Source organism: Mobula birostris, chromosome 1 (genome assembly GCF_030028105.1).
Source record: "Mobula birostris isolate sMobBir1 chromosome 1, sMobBir1.hap1, whole genome shotgun sequence".
Lineage (NCBI taxonomy): Eukaryota > Metazoa > Chordata > Chondrichthyes > Myliobatiformes > Myliobatidae > Mobula > Mobula birostris.
Window position 1 is genome coordinate 50,405,594 of NC_092370.1, and position 24,659 is coordinate 50,430,252.

The following is a 24,659-nucleotide window of genomic DNA, read 5'->3' on the forward strand; positions in this document are numbered from 1 at the left end:
ATCCCTGCTGATTTAAGAATTCCACCCCTACCCTCCCTTCCTCTCCTGCTGGAGCTTTTTCTTTCGTTTCCTTATCCTCTAATACTTGAGAGACGTTACAATGCCAACAGTGACCTAATCTTTGCTTGGTCACAGTTGGTTGAAACCCAACCCAATATTATAATGCAATAAAAAGAAAAAAATACTCTATGTGCTCAACAAGCCAGACAGTAATGTAGAGAGCAAAAGAGATAGGATTCAAGTTGACGATATTTCATCTGCATTGTGAATTTTGATTTTGGCCTGTGTTTTGATCCTAGTTTTTGTGCTTGTCTTTTTGCACTATGTTCACTGATATTACACTGGAGATCTGTCAAGACAGATTCCCAGTAATATTTCTATGTACGGCATCAGTGTATTAAGCAGTCTGGATCTCAAATACGGTTCTTTATTCACTTACTGTGACCTTGTTGACTGTTTACCTCTCTACTTTATTGTAGCCATGAACTACACATGAAGAATGACATTAGGCTGAACTTACTAGATGATGGTACTTTAATGATCCAGAACACACAGGAATCTGACCAAGGGACATACCAGTGCATGGCCAAAAATGTAGTGGGAGAAGCTACAACCCAAGGTGTTTTACTCCGATACTTTGGCACTCCAAGTAAGATATTATCCTCATTAGAATGTTGTTTCTTTTTTTCTGTTTGTAATTGTTCAATACTTTCCACCTTTCATTTCCATTCCCATAGCAACTGCAGCTTGTGGGACACTAATTTATTTTATGAGTGGTTTTGAGATTAAACTAGAGCTTAGTTTTAAGGTCCAGTGTCCGTGCACTGATTTTGTAATAAAATCTAAGGCTGAAGGCATTAAAGATCCATTATGTGTTACAGTCTGTGTTCAAAACATTATTTTCTGATGGAATGTGGATGAGTTGTCTGTCCATAGTCCATTGAGGCAGGACCTCTTTATTTATATTTTTTTTAGGAAAACATCAGTTGAATCAAAGTGAGATGTGATTTGGATCTGTTCCTTATAGATTCTCTTGTTGTTTATGAAAACATATAAATTAGAAACATAGAAACATAGAAAACCTACAGCACAATACAGGCCCTTCACCCCACAAAGTTGTGCCCAACATCTCCCTACCTTAGAAATTACTAGGCTTACCTATAGCCCTCTATTTTTCTAAGTTCCATGTACCTATCCAAAAGTGTCCTAAAAGACCCTATCGTATCCACCTCCACCACCATTGCCGTCAGTCCATTCCACATACTCACCACTCTCTGAGTAAAAAAAACTTACCCCTGACATCTCCTCTGTACCTACTCCCCAGCACCCTAAACCTGTGTCCTCTTGTGACAATCATTTCTGCCCTGGGAAAAAAGCCTTTGACTATCCACATGATCAATGCCTCTCATCATCTTATAAACCTCTATCAGGTCATCTCTCATCCTCCGTTGCTCCAAGGAGAAAAGGCCGAGTTCCCCCAACCTATTCTCATAAGGCATGCTCCCCTATCCAGGCGACATCCTTGTAAATCTCCTCTGCACCCTTTCTATGGCTTCCACATCCTTCCTGTAGTAAGGTGACCAGAACTCAACACAATACTCCAAGTGGGGTCTGACCAGGGTTCTATATAGCTGCAACATTACCTCTCGGCTCCTAAATTCAATTCCACGATTGATGAAGGCCAATACACCGTACACCTTCTTAACCACAGAGTCAACCTGCGCAGCTGCTTTGAGCGTCCTATGGACTCGGACCCCAAGATCCCTCTGATCCTCCACACTGCCAAGAGTCTTACCAATAATACTATATTCTGCCATCGTATTTGACGTACCAAAATGAACCACTTCACACTTATCTGGGTTGAACTCCATCTGCCACTTCTCAGACCAGTTTTGCATCCTATCAATGTCCTGCTGTAGCCTCTGACAGCCCTCCACACTATCCACAATACCTCCAACCTTTGTGTCATCAGCAAACTTACTAACCCATCCCTCTACTTCTTCATCCAGGTCATTTATAAAAATCACGAAGAGTAAGGGTCCCAGAACATATCCCTGAGGCACTCCACTGGTGACCGGCCTCCATGCAGAATATGACCGTCTACAACCACTCCTTGCCTTCTTCTGTTCTGGATCCACAAAGCAATATCCCCTTGGATCCCATGTTTCCTTACTTTCTCAATAAGCCTAGCATGAGGTACCTTATCAAATGCCTTGCTGAAATCCACATATACTGCATCTACTACTCTTCTTTCATCAATGTGTTTAGTTACATCTCAAAAAATTCAATCAGGCTCGTAAGGCAGAACCTGCCCTTGATAAAGCCATGCTGACAATTCCTAATCATATTATACCTCTCCAAATGTTCATAAATTCTGCCTCTCAGGATCTTCTCCATCAACTAACCAACCACTGAGGTAAGACTCACTGGTCTATAATTTCCTGGGCTATCTCTACTCCCTTTCTTGAATAAGGCAACAACATTTCACAACCATCCAATCCTTCAGAATCACTCCCGTCCCCACTGATGATTCAAAGATCATTGCCAGAGGCTCAGCAATCTCCTCCCTCTCCTCCCACAGTAGCCTGGGGTACATCTCATCTGGTCCCAGCGACTTTTCCAACTTGATGCTTTCCAAAAGCTCCAGCACATCCTCTTTCTTAATATCTACATGCTCACGCTTTTCACTCTGCTGCAAGTCATCACTACAATCACTACAAGAGCCTTTTTCATAGTGAATACTGAAGTAAAGTATTCATTACGTACCTCTGCTATTTATTCCAGTTCCATACATACTTTTGCACTGTCACACTTGATAGGTCCTATTCTTTCACGTCTTGTCCTCTTAAGGTCTTATCACAGCAAATTGATTTCTTCTGCCTTTAGAAAAACATGAGGCACTTGTGAGGGGCAGCAGGAAAGAATGGTTGATAGATTTCCATCGTGTTCGCTGGTCATCTGGCATAACAGAGAAATGCCTTAAATGAATTTTACTTTTTCGTGAATTCCTTGGATTGCATTTGAATATATGCAGGCAGTTAAGGGGTCCTAATGGTATTTTGTGGCAAAGATGTTCATGTTAGCACCAATGACTGCAGGTACCCTAGAGCAGGGGTGGCCAACCTTGTACATTTTCCATGCGTCAATTTTTTCATGCACGAGTTCAGATGTGCCATACAACTCTTGTACCCCACAATTCTTGTAAAAATATGTTAATATAGAACGCATGCGTGAAAAAATCGCATCTGAACTTTTGCGTGAAAAGATTGACGCATGGAATGTAAAAGGTTGGCCACGCCTGCCCTAGAGGGTTATGTTGTGGTACAATTAGATATTTGGCAGCTTTGGTGAGCTCTTAATGCCAGACTATCCTACAACCTGAAGCTTTTTACAACTGAAGTGAATTTTAACTGAAGGCTTTTACATAGCTCACATCTCAGATTGCACTCTTAAGACTTGCCGATTTCTTTCACAGAAAATAAAATAATCGCAGAAGACTGAAGTTCAGTAATAATACCCATATTTTAATAATAAAAAAAAACTTTCATTTAAAAATATCTTCCATCTCTCATTCACGGTGTCCCAAAACATTGTATAACTAAACGAGCACCAAAACAATGTGCTGGAGGAACTCAGTGCATTGAGCAGCATCTGTCGGAGGAAAGAAATTGTCAGCATTTCCAATCAGAAACCCTGTATCAGGATTGAGATGGCCAGCATTAGGAAGAGAAGGGAGTGGTAAGAAAGGATCCCGAGATGATTGGTGGATTGGGGAAGGGTGTGAGATGACAGGCAGGGAAGGAGTTGGAAGACTGAGGCAGGTGAATAATAGATGGAGGCAGACAAATGGAGAGAGGAAAAAGGGGAAAAAGAACAGATGAAACAATATGCGGTAAAGAAGTGTGATGATGGGACAGAGTTGATGAAGAGAGATAAGCAGGAGGACAAAGTACTATCAGAGCTGGAGTCGTATAAGTAAAGGAGATGAGAATGGAGTCCATTGAGGGAAAGGTGGACAGCACTTGGAACAAGATGGGGGATAGATGGGGAAACCTGTGTGTGAAGTGGCTGAATGCAGCCAGAAGGGGAAAGGGGATGAAGATGGTTGCAGGCAGGTTGATGGAAGAGTGGGTAAGAGGAGGAACGGAGCATGAGAAAGTAGGTAAGGGGAGGGAGAGGGGAAAAGGGGAGGTTCCCTAAAATTGGAAAATTCAGTACTCCTGATATTGGGTAATGGACTACCCCAGTGGAATATACAATGTTGCTTCTCTAATATGCTCTGGAGAAGCTACTCTGTTTATTTAGTTTCTGACTATAGAGATGGCCAAGGATGGACAGGTCAGTGTGACAATGAGAAAGGAAGCTGAAATGATCTGTGAATGGAGTCATAGAGTCACAGAAAATACAGCACAGAAACAAGCCCTTCGGCCCATCTATTCCATGCCGAATCCATTTAAACTGCCGACTCCCCTCGACCTATTCCCATGGAGCTTGGGATCATCATTGTTCTCCTCTATATCGATGGGTCCAAGCACAAAGTCAGTGACCATTTCAGAGAACTCCTATGCTAGTCCAAACTAGGCTGTTTACAACTCAATGGCATAAATATTGAGTTTTCAAATCCCCTTTTTCCAGTTCTCCCACCCTTTCCTCACCCCATCTTCACCCTCTCTCCTGATCCTGCAGTCCTCCTATTGTTGTCCCCCTTTCCCACAATGCACTCCAAGAATTGTTTACTCATTTTTGTTCCCTTCCCCCTCCTGGTTCCATCCAGCCACTTCATACACAGGTTTCCCCAACCCACCCTCATCTAGTTCCAACTGTCATTCACCTCTTCCACCAAGGCTTCCACTCTCACTTCCTTATCTGAATCCAGTTCTGGTAGCATGTTGTGTTCTAGCTTATCTACCCCCACCCTCCCCCATCAGCTCTCTTCTGTTTGCACACTCCTCTCTTTTATTTGCACACTCTACCTCCCAACCTTGTTCCAAATGTTTTTTTCTCACCTTTTCTGCCTCTGTCATTCATTTAGCTGCTCTGGTCCTCCAGCTCCACCCCCACTCACCTCACCTACCTGCCTATCATTTCTCATTCTCCCCCAGGCCACTAATTGCCTCAGAATCTTTTCTTGCTGCTGTCTTTTCTTTTTTATACTGGCCATTTCATTTCCGAGTTTGAGATTGAGACAACTATTAGTTTCCTTCCTCAGATGCTGTCAACCCACTGGGTTTCTCCAGCAAATTGTTTGTTGCCCTAGATTTCTGCATCTGCAGCGTTTGTCTGCATTAATCAGTGGAGCATAGGACTGACTCACTGTTGAAATAAGGAAATGCAACAGCCAGCTTATACACAGCAAACTTCTCCAAGCAACAACGTGATCTGTTTGCTTTTGTGATTTTGCCAGTGACCCATTCTTCTACAAAAAATTGTCAAGAATTTTATACATCCACTTGAGAGCAGATAGTGTCTTGGTTTCCCCTCATATCCAAAAAATATCTAACAGTATACCTCTGGAGCAACAGCCTAATTTTTTATTGCCTCAGTCTTTAGAGTGAGGAGTCCAAACTTGGTCTTCTGTCTTAGTGGCAAGAATGGTACTAAAAGATTCACAGCTGAAATACTGAGGTCATTTATAGTAAAGCTGCTGACATGCCAGTACTTGTTATTTGAATTCAAGTACAAAAATAAGAAACTATACTAACATAAGGGTTGATAAATGTTTTCCATGACAGCTCTCTCAGAGTCAAGTCATGCATGTATGATTGTAGTTTGCTTTCAGATTGACTAAGATGCCATTCCGCTTGTGATTTTGAACGTATCGTATAAAATGCATACCTTATCCTTTTAATTTTAAGCAAACATTGCATTAGTCACATTAGAGAGAAGGGAGAAAATTTAAGAATCATACACACGCAGGAAGTTTTATCATCATTTTGGTCCTCATTTCTTTATATATCTGCTTCATCTATTTTCATTGAAGGATAAACAATAAGGTCATTTTTGAATATAAGAGTATTTTCATAACAAAATACCTCTTTACTTAATATATAAAAAGATAGATGAAGCTGATGGCATATAACTTCTTAGAGAAAAGCATTAAAGGGAAATCAGTCTAAAACACTTCCATCAGTTTATTTGCAATTGGCAAAGAGTAAGCAGGATGGCTTAACTTTATAAGTATTTTTATACTTCCTTGCATGGCATACTTACAGTTGATATTGATAATCATCCCTAAAGCACATGGGTAAATAAAAAATTGGCAGGTGAAATTTTATACAGAGAAATGTGAAGAAATGCACATCTGCAGAAAGAACAGTTGGGAACGATGCAAGCTAAGCTGCGTATTTCTAAGTGGTGTGAAGGAACAGAGGGGGGGGTCCCAGTGTACAACAACAAAGTTTATGTCGAACCTTTATGAAACACTGATTAGGACACAGATGGAGTATACACATTAGAGTTAAAAGTGTAATGTTAACTTTAATAACAGTGACAGTGAGTAGTAGGGAGTTCCCAAGAGCTGGACTTTTGCTTGTTGTTCCACCTAGAATTCATTGATTGCAAATAGGGAAGGATTTTCATCATTTTGCACCTTAAAACATATGCTAAAACTAAGGTGAACTGGGGACAGTTTGGGCTGCACTCTGGAAGAACTAATTTTTAATATGACTGAAACACGATGCTTCGTAAAGATGACAGAGCAGTACTGCAAAGGAACAGCCCTTCAGTACACGATGTATGTGCTGATCATGATGCCAAATGAATAAGAATCATACCTCCCATCACTTCTGGTCAGAAAATCCACATTAATTACAAAGCAGCACAAGAGGCACAGATTTGTATATGCAATCTACTTCTATGGCAAAATAACTTCAAGTGACGTTTCCACACCATCGCAACTGATTTGCCACAGTTTTGATAGATAGTAGGAAGAAATGTGTACCACTGATTTCTGATGGCAAATGGAGCACTGTACTGTAGTTTTCCCAATCTTTTCAGATTAAAAGCATTAGAATGATAGGCATAACATGAGCAGCATCCATAAATATCCAAGCTTCACTGCGTCCTTAATGGACTACACTACCCTGAGCTTCCAGACATGCTCTCTATCGTATGCTGGAGTAGCCTCACCTTCCACTAAATTCAACCAATATCACAGTAATGCACCTAGTAGCCTCCATGGACAAGGAAACAATTCTAAAGCTTATCATTGTGAATTATGTAACCAAACTGATATCCATTGATTTTTGAGGTAATACCAATACCTAGTTCTTCAAAATATTATACAATCTTATTGGATTTCCAGCTGCTGTGTTCTCAATATCCCTTCTCTTACCCTACTGATACAGTCATGATTTATCATATTCCCAACTGCCTGCTTTCATTTTAAATTTTAGAATGAATTTAAGCTTAGAAAAATAGACAGCTATGCAGTAGGGAAATTCTAGACAGTTTTGAGAATAGGTTACAAGGGCCTGTAATGTGCTATAGATTTCTATATTCTATGTTCTATGAGTTTTATTCATTGTCGCTATCAAGAAAAATGTTTAAAACAAATGTTTGAAGGTAATTCATTAGGTAATCACTACTTCAGTGGGCATTCCACTGAAGTAATGTTTTTTAAATCAATAAAATTGAATTGAATTGACTTTATTACTTACATCCTTCATATACTTAAGGAGTAAAATTCTTTACGTCTCTATTTAAATGTGCAATGTGTAATATATAGTAATTTAATAAATAATATGTACAAAATCATGGCTGAGCTGCCATCTCAGTGATACTTTTGTGACCAACCCCATATACCCTGATTTCCTTAAAACACCTCTCAGGTGATCAAACAATAGCTCCACTAAAGCACTCTTTGTCTACTTGGTTTTGTGATTAAGAAGCAAGGACTATAAATAGGAATAAATTTAAATGAATGTCTTAATGTGGCTCAAATTTCCAATCCCAGCCAAACCAAGTTTTGTGATTCAGCCACAAAATACCGAGGTTCTCATTGGATCAAGTATCACCCTGGAGTGCAGTGCTACTGGCCATCCTCAACCCCGAGTTACGTGGACGAAAGGGAATGGAGAGCTGCTGCCCACACACTCCAGGTACAACATCACTTCCTCGGGTGGTCTGTTTATTCAGAACGTCACTCTCCAGGACCATGGCCAGTTCATCTGTCATGCCAGTAATAACCAAGATTCCATCCAATCCTCAGCATTCATCATCGTACAGGGTAAGTGATTTTTGCTGTTGATGTGTGAATATTCTGGATTTTATTTTCCCAATTTGCATGTGTTGTGTTTTCTTAATTTGAATTTGTTGATTATACAGAGTTATACTTACTAAGCTGGATTTTCCAAATGTGCACAGTCACAGAATAGAAGGAAAAATGGGCAGAAAAGGTTACAGAGTCAAAGATATTGAGTTGTTCAGCACAGCACGGGACCCTTTGACCCATTTTGTTCATGATGCACGTAGTATATAACACACGAATCCCATTTACCTGTATTAGGTTCCAAGCCTTTTATGTCTTCATAATTCAAGTACTTTGTCTAAATGCTTCTTCACTATTTTGAAAATAACTGCCTCTTTTATCTCCTCAGGAAATGCGTTTCAGACTTTAAACACCCTCTGTGTGAACGATGTTCTGTTATGATATTATCTAAACTTCCTAGTTATCACCATATGCCCTCTTCTCTGTGACACACCCACCATAGTAAACATGATTTTTATGATCTACTCTATTTATCCACCCTTAAATACTTACGCTGGAACTGACTCGATGGGCTGAATGGCCTATTTCTGCTCCTATATCATATGGTCTTATATTTGTCTGTCATGTCATCCCTTAGATTCCTTTCCTCCAAGGAAAACAAACTTAGCCTGTCCAATCTCTCCTTACGACTATAATGTTCCAATGGAGGCAACACAGTAGCGAATTTCTTCTACAGCTTCTTCAGTGCAATAATATCTTTCCTGTAGTGTATTACCAGAACTGTACGTCATTCATTATATCTCCTGTTCCCATCCCAATCTACTTCTTAATTTGCATAAAAGCAAAAATGCGGTCAGTTCACTGCCCCACAAAAACACCACTCAAGGGCCTCATAATTTTCTAGTTAATTACAATCAATATGATTAATTAAAACTGATTTAGAGAGAACGTTTTTTTTTGGAATTTTTAAATTAACTCATATAAGCATATGCTTGAAAATCATTAATTAATTGGTGTCCTATAAGATATGCAGTTTCATTATTTAAAAGGTGAGTGTGAGTACTTGTCTGTTAACATTCCAAGAAATCATGTTCACAATATTATCATTTGTTTGATACATGCTTTCCTGAATTATGACTGGTTAATTGCTTTATCTTGAATAAATTATGTGTATGAAATTCATGACCTCTAGGAATGGGATAGTCTGTGAAAATATCAATAAACATTTGAGATGTATTAGACTATTTAAGCACATGACTTCATTTAATGTCAACATGATGACAACATCTACTAAGAACATAATTGTTTCAGTTAAAAGGGGACTCATTAAGAAGTCATTCTAAATGAATATATTACAAGTTAATTGTTTATATTCCATGGCTAAAGTGCTGAAATTAAAACCACAAACCAGATTTATCTCACATGTTTCTTAAGGCAAAGAAGGTGTTTTTTGTTATATATATGTACGGGGTCTTGCTTTTTTGTTAAATTTAAAATGGCTTCTTTGTTATGTTATACTGGGGAATGCTGAGAAAGTCTCTAGCTAGACAGTTGCTGGGGTTATTATAGATAGCAGGGTGCTATTAGCCAATGGGTGGTCATGTATCGTTTTGTTTTCGGATATAATGCTGTATCATATGACTGTGGACGGGGTTTTGGCGGGGAGTTGGAGGAGAGACGGGGAGGACAGCGGACGTGCGGAAAGGCTCCGGTCGATCACTTCGGGTGGTCCCGAGCCGTGAGTCGACAGGATTCGGGTGGTCATCCGGAATTGACCGAGCTCCAACGGTTGCGCGTGAAGAACTTGGACTTTGATAAGAGTTGGCGCCTTTTTTTTTCCATTACTTCCTTTTCTGTATCGAATTTATATTAATGTCATCGAATTAGTAATGTCTATAAAGTGTACTTGGTAAAACGTACTGGGTGTGCTGGCTGATGATTGATGTTTGGGCTTGATTTGGGCGGCCACCTACTCCATGGGAAGCGTTGAGGCAGGTGCTGGGTGGGATTTCCCCTAGACATATACGAGCCAATATAACTGAACGTTACATATAATTGGCTCACTGATTTGTTAGTATTTTCTGTTACTTGTTTCATTATTTTGGGCTTTAGCAGTCTCAGAGATTAGAAGCCATCTTCCTTATGGGTGTAATAAGACTAAATGAGGTGGCAGTTTTGTTGCATCAATGGGAGATAAACCATTATAGTAACTACCAAAGTTTGAAACACAGCAGCCAAGAGGAAAAGCAATAGCAGATGGCAGAGAAGCTTGTACAGGAAATTGTAAGGTAGGCTGCTTGTAGTGGTACACAGCCAAAGGTTCTTCATCATTCCTGGCACTCTCACAGTGTGACATTTGGAGTTTATCTCCTACATCCAACTATTGGGCATCCTGCTTTGTCATATCTGTTTTGTATAAATCATCTCATGCTACATAAGCTTGAAAAGGAGGTTCATTCTTTCAGTTTAGCATTTGACATATTTTGCTTCCAGCTGGCAAAATAAAAATGAAACTGTCGCTCAAACTTTATTTGGAGAGTGAAACTACTAGCGAATTAGGATTTGTTTGCTTTGGTCAATAATATTGTCTGTTCAATGAAATTAATATTATTTCTGAGTTTCAGATTCCTTTCAAATGTTCTTTTAATAAACCTACCTTTCTGGAAATATGCATTATTTTCTCCTTGTATATTAAACTTTGTTGATAATGCTCATCTGAAGCAATTTGAAAATATCTACAATGTTCAGACGTTCTAGCAATATACAGTGACATGCAAAAGTTTGGGCACCTCTGGTCAAAATTTCTGTTACTGTGAATAGCTAAGTGAGTAAAAGATTAACTGATTTCCAAAAGGCGTAAAATTAAAGATGACACATTTCTTTAATATTTTAAGCAAGAAAACTTTTTTATTTCGATCTATTACAGTTTCAAAATAACAAAAAATGAAAAGGGCCCGAAGCAAAAATTTGGGCACCCCACATTGTAGTACTTAGTAACACCCCCTTTGGCAAGTATCACAGCTTGTAAACGCTTTCTGTAGCCAACTAAGAGTCTTTCAATTCTTAAGTTCCATTTTAACTTCATCAGTCCACAGGACTTGTTTCCAAAATGCATCAGGTTTGTTTAGATGTCCCTTTGAACCTTTTGAATAGATCTTTTTGGCTGCAATAAGCAAAGGTATGTATGGAGAAAAAAGGGTGCAGAATTTCATGAAAAGAACCCCTGTCCAACTGTTAAGCACAGGGGTGGATCGATCATACTTTGGGCTTGTGTTGCAGCCAGTGGCACGGGGAACATTTACTGGTCGAGGGAAGAATGAATTCAATTAAATACCAGCAAATTCTAGAAGCAAACATCACACCGTCTGTAATAAAGCTGAAGATGAGAAGAGGACGGCTTCTACAACAGGATAATGATCCTAAACACACCTCAAAATCCACAATGCACTACCCCAAGAGGCGCAAGCTGAAGGTTTTGCCATGGCCCTCACATCCCCTGACCATCATCGAGAATCCGTGGATAGACCTCAAAAGAGCAGTGCATGCAAGACGGCCCAAGAGTCTCACAGAACTAGAAGCCTTTTGCAAGGAAGAATGGGCGAAAATCCCCCAAACAAGAATTAGAAGACTCTTAGCTGGCTACAGAAAGCATTTACAAGCTGTGATACTTACCAAAAAGGGTGCTACTAAGTACTGACTATGCAGGGTGCCCAAACTTTTGCTTCAGGCCCTTTCCCTTTTTTGTTATTTTGAAACTGTAAAAGATGGAAATAAAAGTTTGCTTGCTTAAAATATTAAAGAAATGTGTCATCTTTAACTTTATGCCTTTTGGAAATCAGTTCATCTTTTACTCGCTTAGCTATTCACAGTAACAGAAATTTTGACCAGGGGTGCTCAAACTTCTGCATGCTCACATTCAGGACTAGCTGTTCTCTCCTCAACAGCACTGTCAGCACCTCAATCTGCCACTGTGATTACTAGTGCTTTCAGCTTGCAGATAAATCTTCATCCTTGACATAAAGACCACCATTTTTTCTTCACACATATGCTTCTTACATCCTAATCACCAATTTATAAATTATGTGTGGATTATTTTTCAAATGACATGTGGTGCCAGTAATATAATCAATCATTAAGAGATGTGGAAAACTGCTAAAACATATGCATCTTGTTTACACCACTGTCATCAATTACACTGTACATGGGTGCATATGTCATATATTTATGTTACATATTTACATACCCCACAGCCTGATCCATTAATTAAACACACATTTAGATTTGTCTTCCCTTGATTTTCGATGTCACTACTTTTGGACTGATGCATTTGTATTGGTTGACAATTTTTCAAAGAGAATAGTCAGACATAAAGTATATTTCTGCTATATGAAGCTAAGTGGTTGCATTCCTTTACACAGTCTGTATCCTGCCTCTCTCTTCCACCCAGTGAGTTCTGCCTCTGTGCATAAATTAAACTAAGGAAAGAAAAGGAAGGGGAGGGGACCCAGAGGGCAAGGGGTATAGTGAGAGGGACAGATATTCTCTCTCTCTCCTTTTCCTCCCTCTGTCCCTCTCACTATACCCCTTGGCCATCCTTTGGGTTCCCCCCCCTCCATCCTTTTCTTTCTCCCTGGGCCTCCTGTCCCATGATCCTCTCATATCCCCTTTGCCAATCAACTGCCCAGCTCTTGGCTCCATTCCCACCCCCCCACCCCCGCGTCTTCTCCTATCATTTTGGATCTCCCCCTCCCCCTCCCACTTTCAAATCTCTTACTAGCTCTTCCTTCAGTTAGTCCTGACGCCGAAGGGTTTCGGCCCGAAACTTTGGCTGTACCTGTTCCTGGAGATGCTGCCTGGCCTGCTGCGTTCACCAGCAACTTTGATGTGTGTAGCAAGATTGAAAAGCAGATTGTGAAAGTACTTACGTGTTTGGTTGCTTCATTGTTTTGCATGTACATAGAAAATACTGTGACTAGTGGTGTTCCACAGGGGTTGGTGTTGGGACCACTTATTTTCATGTTATATTTCAATGATCTTAATGGCAAAATTGATGGCTTTGTAGCTAAGTTTGAGGACGATATGAAAATAGGTAGATGGGCAAATGGTATTGAGGAAACAGAGAGTCTGCAGAAGGACATAGATTGGGAGAGTGGGAAAAGAAGTAGCAGATGGAATACAGTGTAGGGAAGCGTATAGTCATGCACTTTGGTAGAAGGAATAAAGGAATAAATAGGAAGAAAATTAAAAAATCAGAGGTTCAAAAGGACTTGGGAGTCCTTGTGATTCCCTAAAGTTTAACTTCTAGGTTGAGTCTGTGTTAAGGAAGGCAAATGCCATGTTATCATTCATTTTTGAGAGGACTAGAATAAGAACAGGGATGTAATGCTGAGACTCTGTAAGCATTGGTCAGATTGCACTTGGAGTATTAAAAGCAGTTTTGGGCTCCTTATCTAAGAAACGATGTGCTGGCATTGAAGGGAGTCCAGAGGAGGTTCATAAAAATGATGCAGGGAATGAAAGAGTTTGAGAGTTTGATGGTCCTGGGCAGTTCCTCACTGGCATTTAGAAGAATGGGAGGGGGGGGGGAATCTCATTGAAACCTATCAAATATTGAAAGATCCGCATAGACTGGATGTGGTGAAGATATTTCCTATAGTGGGTGAGTCCTGAACAAGGGGGCACAGCCTCAGCATAGAGGACATCCATATCCATTTAGAACAGGGATGAGGAGGAATGTCTTTAGCCAGAGTGTGGGGAATTTGTAGAATTCATTGCCGCAGATGGCTGTGCAGCCCCAGTCATTGGATATATTTAAAGTGGAGGCTGATAGGCGCTTGATTAGAAATGGTGTCAAAGGTTATGGAAAGAAGGCAGGAGAATGGGGTTGAGAATGATAATAAATTAGTCATGATGAAATGGTGGATCAGGCTGAATTTTGCTCTGATGTCTTATGGTAAAATCAAAAATACGTTAATAATTGGTTAAAGATTTTTGAAGAAAGGTATTAGATTTGATTTGATGATAACTCATTCTTAAGTCAGAGGGCTGTTGATAAAATTTAAATTATATGAACCAGAGCTCAGAAACCAAGCTGGGATGCCAAGGCAGTACTGAGAAGGCACCGTGCTGTTTGATGAACCATTAAATTGAGCCCCTATTCACCTCTAATGTGACTATAAAACCTGCTATTTTATTATTTTGAAGAATACAGGGGAAATACTGAATCTTGTTTTTCTGTCAAGCAACCTACTATTAGATTATCTTTGTGACAGTGCTTGGCACCATACAATACTTAAACTGAATGATGATATTTTATACTGCATTAGTAACTTCATTGATTTTAATTTCTATAAAATGTTTTGAAACATACAAATGCAAAACTTTCTTTGTCCCATTCCTCTCCTTTCTTGATTTTTTTTTTAAAAAAGGATCAAAAAGTAATCCGGGAAATTATAGGCCAGTAAGTATAATGTCGGTAGTGGGTAAGTTATTGGAGGGAGTACTAAGAGACAGAATCTACAAGCATTTGTATGGACAGGGACTTATTAGGGAGAGTCAACATGGCTTTGTGTGTGGTAGATCATGTTTGACCAATCTATTGGAGTTTTTCGAGGAGGTTACCAGGAAATTGGATGAAGGGAAGGCAGTGGATATTGTCTACATGGACTTCAGTAAGGCCTTTGACAAGGTCCCACATGGGAGGTTAGTTAGGAAAATTCAGTCACTAGGTATACATGGAGAGGTGGTAAATTGGATTAGACATTGGCTCAATGGAAGAAGCCAAAGAGTAGTAGCAGAGAATTGCTTCTCCGAGTGGAGGCCTGTGACTAGTGGTGTGCCACAGGGATCAGTGCTGGGTCCATTGTTATTTGTCATCTATATCAATGATCTAGATGATAATGTGGTAAATTGGATCAGCAAATTTGCTGATGATACAAAGATTGGAAGTATAGTAGACAGTGAGGAAGGTTTTCAGAGCCTGCAGAGGGACTTGGACCAGCTGGAAAAATGGGCTGAAAAATGGCAGATGGAGTTTAATACAGACAAGTGTGAGGTATTGCATGTTGGAAGGACAAACCAAGGTAGAACATATAGGGTTAATGGTAAGGCACTGAGGAGTGCAGTGGAACAGAGAGATCTGGGAATACAGATACAAAATTCTCTAAAAGTGGCGTCACTGGTAGATAGGGTCGTAAAGAGAGCTTTTGGTACATCGGCCTTTATAAATCAAAGTATTGAGTATAAGAGTTGGAATGTTATGGTGAGGTTGTATAAGGCATTGGTGAGGCCGAATCTGGAGTATTGTATTCAGTTTTGGTCACCAAATTACAGGAAAGATATAAATAAGGTTGAAAGAGTGCAGAGAAGGTTTACAAGGATGTTGTTGGGACTTGAGAAACTCAGTTACAGAGCAAGGTTGAATAGGTTAGGACTTTATTTCCTGGAGCGTAGAAGAATGAGGGGAGATTTGATAGAAGTATATAAAATTATGATGGGTATTGATAGAGTGAATGCAAGCAGGCTTTTTCCACTGAGGCAAGGGGAGAAAAAAACCAGAGGACATGAGTTAAGGGTGAGGGGGGAAAAGTTTAAAGGGAACATTGGGGGGGCTTCTTCACACAGAGAGTGGTGGGAGTATGGAATGAGCTGCCAGACGAGGTGGTAAATGCGGGTTCTTTTTTAACATTTAAGAATAAATTGGACAGATATATGGATGGGAGGTGTATGGAGGGATATGGTCTGTGTGCAGGTCAGTGGGACTAAGCAGAAAATGGTTCGGCACAGCCAAGAAGGGCCAAAAGCCTGTTTCTGCGCTGTAGTTTCTATGGTTCTATGATATGGTTCCTTTTGTTTCTGAGGTCATGCAAAATTTGGGAGAAAGAAAACCTCTGTTTATACTGTACTATATGGTACTTCTGAAAGCATCTTTAGGACTTTGCATTTGCTTGAAAAAATGTTTCCACAGCCCCCAAAATGGGCAATTTAATATAAACAGAAAAAGCAGCCTACAAACCAAAAACTAAAGGCACTTTGTTCCAAAAGGAATCCCTGCCCTAGTATGCCAATCCAGCATGGTAATACTGGATACCTATGCCAATCCAGTATGGTAATACTGGACACCTGTGAGCAGGGGGTTTTATCCAGTTCCATATAGATGAAGTTGGACAAAGTTGACTAAGGCCGGTTTGAGTGTTTAGTCAATGTTCCCTCTAAGGTATGTGCGCGCACTCATCTTTTGCTATTAGTGCACAAAGGAATTTAAGCTCCACAAAAAAAGGTTGTCACCCTCTACCTTGTTAGGACGTTAACAGTCGTACACAATCACACTTCCCTTTCCGGTTTCTGATGCGGATGGTGTTGACAACATGGAATTTGCGATAATTTGTCTGCAGGTTTTAAAATTGATTTATTTGCACTGTTGAAGAAATTATTGATACTCTAAGCTGAATTACAAAAAAAGCAAAGGGCGTGATACACAAAAGAACTGCTAATTCATTTAAAATGGAATAGCCAAGTGAAACTAACTAATAACAGTGCATGGAGAAAAGTCAAAAACAAACCCAATTTGGGTGGCACGATAGCGTAGTGGTTAGCACTACACTTTCTGGTACCAATGATCTGGCTACAATTCCTGCTGCCACCTGTAAAGAATTTGTATGTTTTCCCTGTAACTGTGTGGGTTTCTTCCAGGTACTCTAGTTTCTTCCCACAGTCCAAAGACATGGGATAAATTGTTCATTGGTAGGTTAAATCGGTCATTGTAATTTTTCCCATGATTAGACTAGGACTAAAATTGAGGTTTGCTGGGTGTTGCAGCTCGAAGGGCCATAAGGGCCAACTCTGCGATGTAGTTCAATAAAATAAAAAACATAAATAAAACTTAATGATGAATATAATCACACAGCTTTTGTATTTAGGGGCTAGGGGATAGAAAATTGATTTTTTTCCTGATTAATTCATGTCCAGATCAGGAAAATTCAAACAGCACTTCCTGCTATGAGTCACCTTGTGACCCTGACATTGGTGACTCAAGTAATAATGTCTTTCATAGTGTATGAATCTATTGGAGCATTTAGAGCAACATGGACCACATGATCTGTTGAGGACCATTGTTAGCACTTGGGAGACAACATGATCATAATGTTGTAACATTAATGTTCGTTCTTAGCAAAGAAAGTGAAGGCTATCTTAGCCCTTGGTCTAACTGCACAAACACAGCCAGCATTGATTTGCTGATCTTGGTCCTCAACCCACTATTGCTATTGCCCCTTTGATCCACTGCCAATGATCACCATAATCTTAATGTTAACTTCAATCACTGATCTCCATCCCTTTCTCATGCCAGGAGTCTCTTCCCATCACCCACAATTTACCTCCCCATAGAGCAGGCTAATCTCCACCTTCTTACCACAATCAATCCTATGTAATACTACCCTGCTATCATCATTCTGTTCAAAACTGGCGCTTAGTTATTCCTTCCTCTAAACACTGGAACCCTATCGCCCCTTCAGAATGCAATCAAGTTGCCTAGCAACCATGACTTTCCATTCCATATCTGTGGCTTAAACACGTTTTTTTTGCATTTATGAGCCAAAATAAGGGTTAATTGGGGGAGGGGGAATAAGCGATGTGAGATTTTTGTTTTATTTTTCTGTTGATTTTACTTTCCTTTTATCAAGCCCAGATGTAGAAGCACTGTTTTCTCCATGCAAATACACAAACACAAACAACAAACTATAGTCCTGCTACACCATCTGTCAGCTCACAAGCAGAGCAGTGAATTATGAGGGAGATGAATTCATAAGGGAAATTTTATTATATTCCTCAAATAACAGAGCATTGGCAACCTCAACAATGAAGTCATTTCTTTCAGTGGTTTACAAATGAGTGCCAAAACTGCTTTATAATATTTGGCCTTAATCTGCATAACAAGCAGCCAATAACACCAGTGTTAAACATTGATGCCAAGTTAATATGCTACCACCAGCTTAGGGCATACATCACACGAGTCAGGGATTTTGTATTTTGCTAATATATATTTGCCCAGATTGTGTTGTTGACTCTTGACTAGTACTTATACACAGAAGTATGAAATACAATCGACATCAGATTCCAGGACAGATACAGGCACAGTGACACAGCCATCAGAACTGCTGCCTCACTGCACCAACAGCCCAGGTAAAATCCTAACCTTGGGAAGGAATTTCGACCTTCTCTCTGTGACTCTGTTTCCTCTCACATCCTAATCAGGTGGTGGGCTAGGAGGTGAATATGTTAATACAAACATGTATTAAGAGCAAAAGGAGAATAAGGGACAAAATTGGTCCTCTAGAAGGTTAGAGTGGTGATCTAAACATGAAGCAAAAAGAGATGGGAGAGATCTGAAATAGATATTTGCATCTGTGTTTACTCGGAAAATGGACATAGTCTACAATGCAGAAGTGGCATACAGCAGGAATGAGACCATGGATCATATACATATTACAAAAGAGGAGGCGTTTGAAACAAATTGGGGAGGATAAATACCCAGGGCCTGACAAGGTGTTTCCTCAGACCCTGTGGGAGGCTAGTGCAGAAATTTCAGTGGCCCTAACAGAGACATTTAATACATCTTTAGCCATAGGTGAGGTGCTGGAGATCTGAAGGTAGTTAATGTTGTTCTGTTGTTTAAGAAAGGTTCTAAGAATAAGGTCGGGAATTATAGACCGGTGAGCCTGACATCAGTAGTGGATTAGTTATTGGGAAGTATTATGAGGGACAGGATATATCAGAATTTGAATAGTAAATCTCATTTTGAGTGCATGATCAGAATGACGCTCACAAAGTTCTCCCTCTTCTTTCAAAGTTCTCAGGCTGAACAAAAGATTCAGAGAAATGGTCCCTGACCCAGCTGTGCACTTCTGTTGAAAGGAAGGAAAAATATTGTTCAATTTTGCTCTGCAGTTCTTCCAGGTGGTTTTCAATAAGGCTCAAGATTTTCTGATATCTTTCCTCACTCACAAGCCCAAGTAGCAGTGGAAACATTTCAAGATTTCCTTTTGCAACATGACTTTTTTTCCAGAGATTCAGTTTCGTTTTAAATCCAAGAATCTTGTCACTTGGTCAAAATATTTTCTCCAGAGCCTTGCAAGATTTGTTTAACTTGTTCACATGATGAAAAATGTCTGTTAAGTAGGCTAGTTTCTGCAGCCATTCTTCATCTTCAAAGTACTCAGCAAAATCTGGCCTACTATTTTCTTGAAAGTACTCCCGCAATTCACCTTTCAGCACAAACACCCTGTTGAGAACTCTTCCACTGCTAAGCCACTGGATTTCCGTATGTTTCTAGGGATTGGTGTGCTCTTTGTCCAGGTTTTCACACAAATTTTAAACATATTCTAGTAAACTGGTCTTAAAGCTACGAAATAACTTGCTTCCTCACTCCTTTTACTGACTGTGACTTTATTTTCAAAGGCTTTAATCTGTTTATTTTGAGATTCCAATAGTCATTTCAATTAATCTGCACTTTTATGTGTCATATGCCTGTGATTTGTAGTTAAGTGTCTTTTCCATTTTGCTGGAGCCATTGCTACATTTGTAAGTTGTTTGCCACAGTCTAAGCACAATGGTAAAGGACAACTTGGATCAACAGTCCACGTAAAACCCATTGATAAGTAGCTTTCATTGGAAAGACAGAATTTTTTGTGTTTGTTGTTGCACTAGTGCAGTGAAATGACTCAGAAGACTGTAATTCTTCATCATTAACGTGATCAGATTTGTCCACAGGCCTTGGCCTAGAATCCTCCTCTTCCATCTCACTCCTTCTCTTCAAAGATCACCACACTGGACTATCTTGAGAATGCAAATTTCTCTCCGATTTTCTGCTACATTGGTAGAGTTTATTTGCTCCCATAAGTCATTCGGCAGTGTGTAAGGGGAAGTTTGGGGAGGTATTTCGGGAGGGAAAGGTTGAGTTGGGTGAGTCCATTCAATGTTCAGAAAACACACTTCATGCTGCTCATCAGCCTACCATCCTCCCCTCCGTGCAATACAGCGCTCACCATTAATCACCCTACCAACCTCCCCTCCGTGCAATACAGCGCTCACCATTAATCAGCCTACTGTCCACCCCACTGTGCAATACAGCGCTCACCATTAATCACCCTACCGTCCGCCCCTCCGTGCAATACAGCGCTCACCATTAATCACCCTACTGTCCGCCCCTCCGTGCAATACAGCGCTCACCATTAATCACCCTACCGTCCGCCCCTCTGTGCAATACAGCGCTCACCATTAATCACCCTACCGTCCGCCCCTCCGTGCAATACAGCGCTCACCATTAATCAGCCTACCAACCTCCCCTCCGTGCAATACAGCGCTCACCATTAATCAGCCTACTGTCCACCCCACTGTGCAATACAGCGTTCACCATTAATCACCCTACCGTCCGCCCCTCCGTGCAATACAGCGCTCACCATTAATCACCCTACCGTCCGCCCCTCCGTGCAATACAGCGCTCACCATTAATCACCCTACCGTCCGCCCCTCCGTGCAATACAGCACTCACCATTAATCACCCTACCGTCCGCCCCTCCGTGCAATACAGCGCTCACCATTAATCACCCTACCGTCCGCCCCTCCGTGCAATACAGCGCTCACCATTAATCACCCTACCGTCCGCCCCTCCGTGCAATACAGCGCTCACCATTAATCAGCCTACCAACCTCCCCTCCGTGCAATACAGCACTCACCATTAATCAGCCTACTGTCCACCCCACTGTGCAATATAGCGCTCACCATTAATTAGCCTACCAACCTCCCCTCCATGCAATACAGCGCTCACCAATTATCAATGGCCTCCCTGATCTCACATCAAAAACTGAGAATGGACTCAACCAAATAAACACGGTCCAACAGCATACTGCCATACTGGGCTAAGATTGCGAATGGAGCTACTCAGTCACTGCCCACCACTGTGAACTCTAGCATCGTGCGTTGCATAAAATTCAAAAAATGATGCTTATATTTTTTAGTTACAGTCTCTCATGGAACTCCAGTTGAGAAATCCTGACCTGGATCATAGGTGATTGAAGAAATCTTGAGAGGGTGGTAGGTTGTTGATGGGAATAAAGAGAGAATTGGTTACATGTACATTACTGGGGGAATGGGATAGCCCGGTGTGATGGTGTAGACTTGGTGAACTGAAACAGTTCTTGGATATTTTGCATGGAAATATGCAAATATATTCTGAAGTCCTGTCACCTCTACTACTTATCATGTATCTGACCACTCAGATTTAAACAGCAATGGCCAGCAGATGTAACCAGCGATATGGATTTGAATAGGGTGACTGTCTTGGATGGGATGAAGGGTGTTTTTCTTTTTAATTATTTATAATTTTTGAGTGTTTTTAAATGACTCTGATGATCAGAAACAGTTAGAAATAGTTAAAACCGCTTTTGACAATATGAGCCATCAAGGTTCATTGGCTGGGCATCAGGATTCATCACTAGAGGCCTATTTGCTGTTTGTGGTCTATTCTTGTCCTGGAATGAGGCCCCCAGCTCCAATGAACTGATAAAATTTGAGTGTGGCCGTGAAGCTTAGGGAGCAAATGAGAAGTGTGGGCTATGTCAAGCACCATCCAAGCCATTTCTGCTAGCTGATGTTCAAGGGTACAGTGTTACTAAGGATAAGTTATTCTGGGATCTAATTTTTTTAAAATAACAATTTGCTTAATTGTAGTAAGAAAGAGATTGACTGAAGGATAAAGTGTAGGTGAGGAAAACCATTGGTCTAAAGTGGAAAATTAATGGTTCAATAAAGGGAGTTCTAAAGTTGCAGTGAAGATAATTGGTTATGTAATCATGGAACACAGCCAGTGAACCAAAGAACTGTGATATTGGAGATAGGCCTGATCAGATCAACAGGGGCAGAAAATAGAAGAGCATAAAGAAAGGTAATGTACCATAACTGCAGCCACTAATGATGTTTGCCATTGGCTTTTGACCCCTTCTATGTTGTGGAAACTGAGAGGAGAGAGGAAACGAGGAGAGAGATTCAAGGATCTGCCAAACAAGGTTCTTGAAAAGGAGGCTAGTGATAGAGAACTACTAATGCAGGAAGAGGGTGAGAGAAGTTTTATTTATTAGATACAGTTATTAGCAGCACTTGAAAGTGAGGAGCACACTGCCTGAATGAAGGAATGACCTGGGGCCCAGGAACAGTTCCTGTGGTCAACTTGGAGCAAAGATTGTTATAGATTGACAACTGCTTGGCTCCTTTCTTTGCTTTAACAATCTCCCATTGTTACCTGAAGGGCAGAAACAATAACTTTGATTGTGCTTTCTTGAACTAGCTCTTCTTTGCATTTCATCTGAGTAGTAATTTTACAACTTATATACTTATGTCAGAAATGGTGCATGGCAAATTTCCAGTAAATGCTGCCAGCACGTGACAGTTTCCTTTGGGAGAAGATGGCTAGAGATTATTCCCAAAGTGTAATGACTGAGTGTGATAGAGACTCTCTAAAGGTTCATTTAAAAGCTGTATTTTACTACATTACTGGCATAGGTTCTCTCTGGCAGACAAGTCATTTTAGTGAACAAACAAAATCTGGAAGAACTGACACAGCATTAAAATAAACAGTATATAGAGTCCTCATGACATCAATTCCCAAGTCTTTCCAAGAAGAATTATGTATTATTTCTATGAGTAGATTTCATGATGACGATGAGTGCATTTAGCCTTTGACACAAAAGGTTCCCTTCCTGATTACAGCTGAGCCAATGATTGCACTTCATCTTAACAAGGTTTCCCACCTTCCATCTTCCTCTCTGTATCTACAAACGTTTGTAAAACTGCAGAGATATTTCCTACAGAGTCTGCTTTTCCAGTAACTTTATGTATGTCTACCTGGAAAACTTACATAACTTTCTGTTCTTGTGTAAATATGGCCTTTTTCTCCTCCTAATATTTTTGTAAACCTGGGTATTTGAAAGGGCTAAATATTTTGGGAATTCTGTGGCCTAAGGATAACAACATAAATGATTTGGGTCTGCACATTAATAATTCTAAACAATGATTCTTCACAACAGCCAAAATGTTTACCTCATTGCCAAGTATAATCTCCTTTGGGAATACTTGCTTTAGGCTTATATTAAATAGTTGAAGAAATGATCAAGAGCATTTGTGGAGGATCAGTCACATTTAAAACAGAGATTAACAGGTTTTTGAGTAGAAAGTGAATCAAGGGTTTATTCTTCAGGAAATGGCACTTAGGTGAAATGCAGAACAGCCTTCTGCTGCTTCAATTCCTGATTGCACTGCTGGTAACAGAGCAACAAAGACGGTCATTTTAAATGTGACATTCTTAGACTGTCAAGGGTGTTTTAAGTTAAGAGGAGAGAGCAAAGAAAACGTTTGTAATAACATATCTGTTCAGGGGAACTGATTGCTTCATGGCTATCAGGTCTAGCCTATCATTTTTGGCAACCATTCTCCTTAACCTGGCAACTGGGGGGAGACGCAACTTTTTATCTCATCCACTTCCACTGTCCAGATGAGATAGTGATTCATTTGCACTTCTGTCAATTAAGTGAATTGCCTTTGGTCATCAAAATGTGTTCTCTTTTACAATGGAGACAGCAAAATCTGATTAGGTTTGCTGAACAGGTCTGTTCAATGCAGAATAGATACAATGACGTTCTAGTCTCCTGCTTTTTATCCTACTCCCAACCTGCTGCCTCCACTGTAGTCTCATTTTTTGTTCGAATAATGATCAATGTAACTTCAAGGAATTGAACCTCATGGAGTCATAGACAACAGAAACAGTCTTTCTTTCCTACAGGGATTGAAACAGACTGCATTTTCAGGGTGAGGATGCTTCATTAGAATTGGCAATGTGGGAGCACTAATTAGTACATTTTAAGTTGTGGACAGCAGCAATTCGAAGGACTGACATGTGTGGTATCTGCCCTTAGACATCAGAAAATTTTGTTGAACTGTAATGCACGTTTTATGTTTTGTAATGCCAAAACATTAAACTAATTGAAAGAGAAACAAGGGAGGCTGAAAAATGCGTATAAACTTTGTTTTTACTTTCACGAAGGCTTGCACTTATGACATGGTAACATATGACATATGACATTCACAGATAACCCATAATAAATTATGTAAATACAACTACTATGTAGACATCCACAGCAGAGTAAATTTTGAATTGTCCCATTCAGGCCTAAAGATTTAATCACTGTGGAGGATTTCTTACTGTTGTGCATAATGTCTTTCCTGACCAAGGAGGTCACTCTGCTTGGCAGGTGAGCCTTGTGACTGTGAAACATAGAACATAGAATAGTACAGCACAGTACAGGCCCTTTGGCCCACTATGTTGTGCCAACCCTCAAACCCTGCCTCCCATATAAGCCCCCACCTTAGATTCCTCCATATACCTGTCTAGTAGTCTCTTAAA

The 24,659-nt window shown here is 40.2% G+C and overlaps 1 protein-coding gene across 4 annotated transcripts in view; it reads left to right on the forward strand.

Annotated features, from left to right (window-relative positions):
• The window catches only part of LOC140196191 (peroxidasin homolog), a 569,369-nt gene that overhangs the window by 380,263 nt on the left and 164,447 nt on the right, over positions 1-24,659 (forward strand). For all 4 annotated transcript variants that reach the window (XM_072254973.1, XM_072254982.1, XM_072254999.1 and 1 more), the window contains 2 exons: positions 480-649; positions 7,955-8,227. In XM_072254973.1, coding sequence (XP_072111074.1) covers positions 480-649; positions 7,955-8,227 — 443 coding nt within the window. The remainder of the gene's footprint in view (positions 1-479; positions 650-7,954; positions 8,228-24,659) is intronic.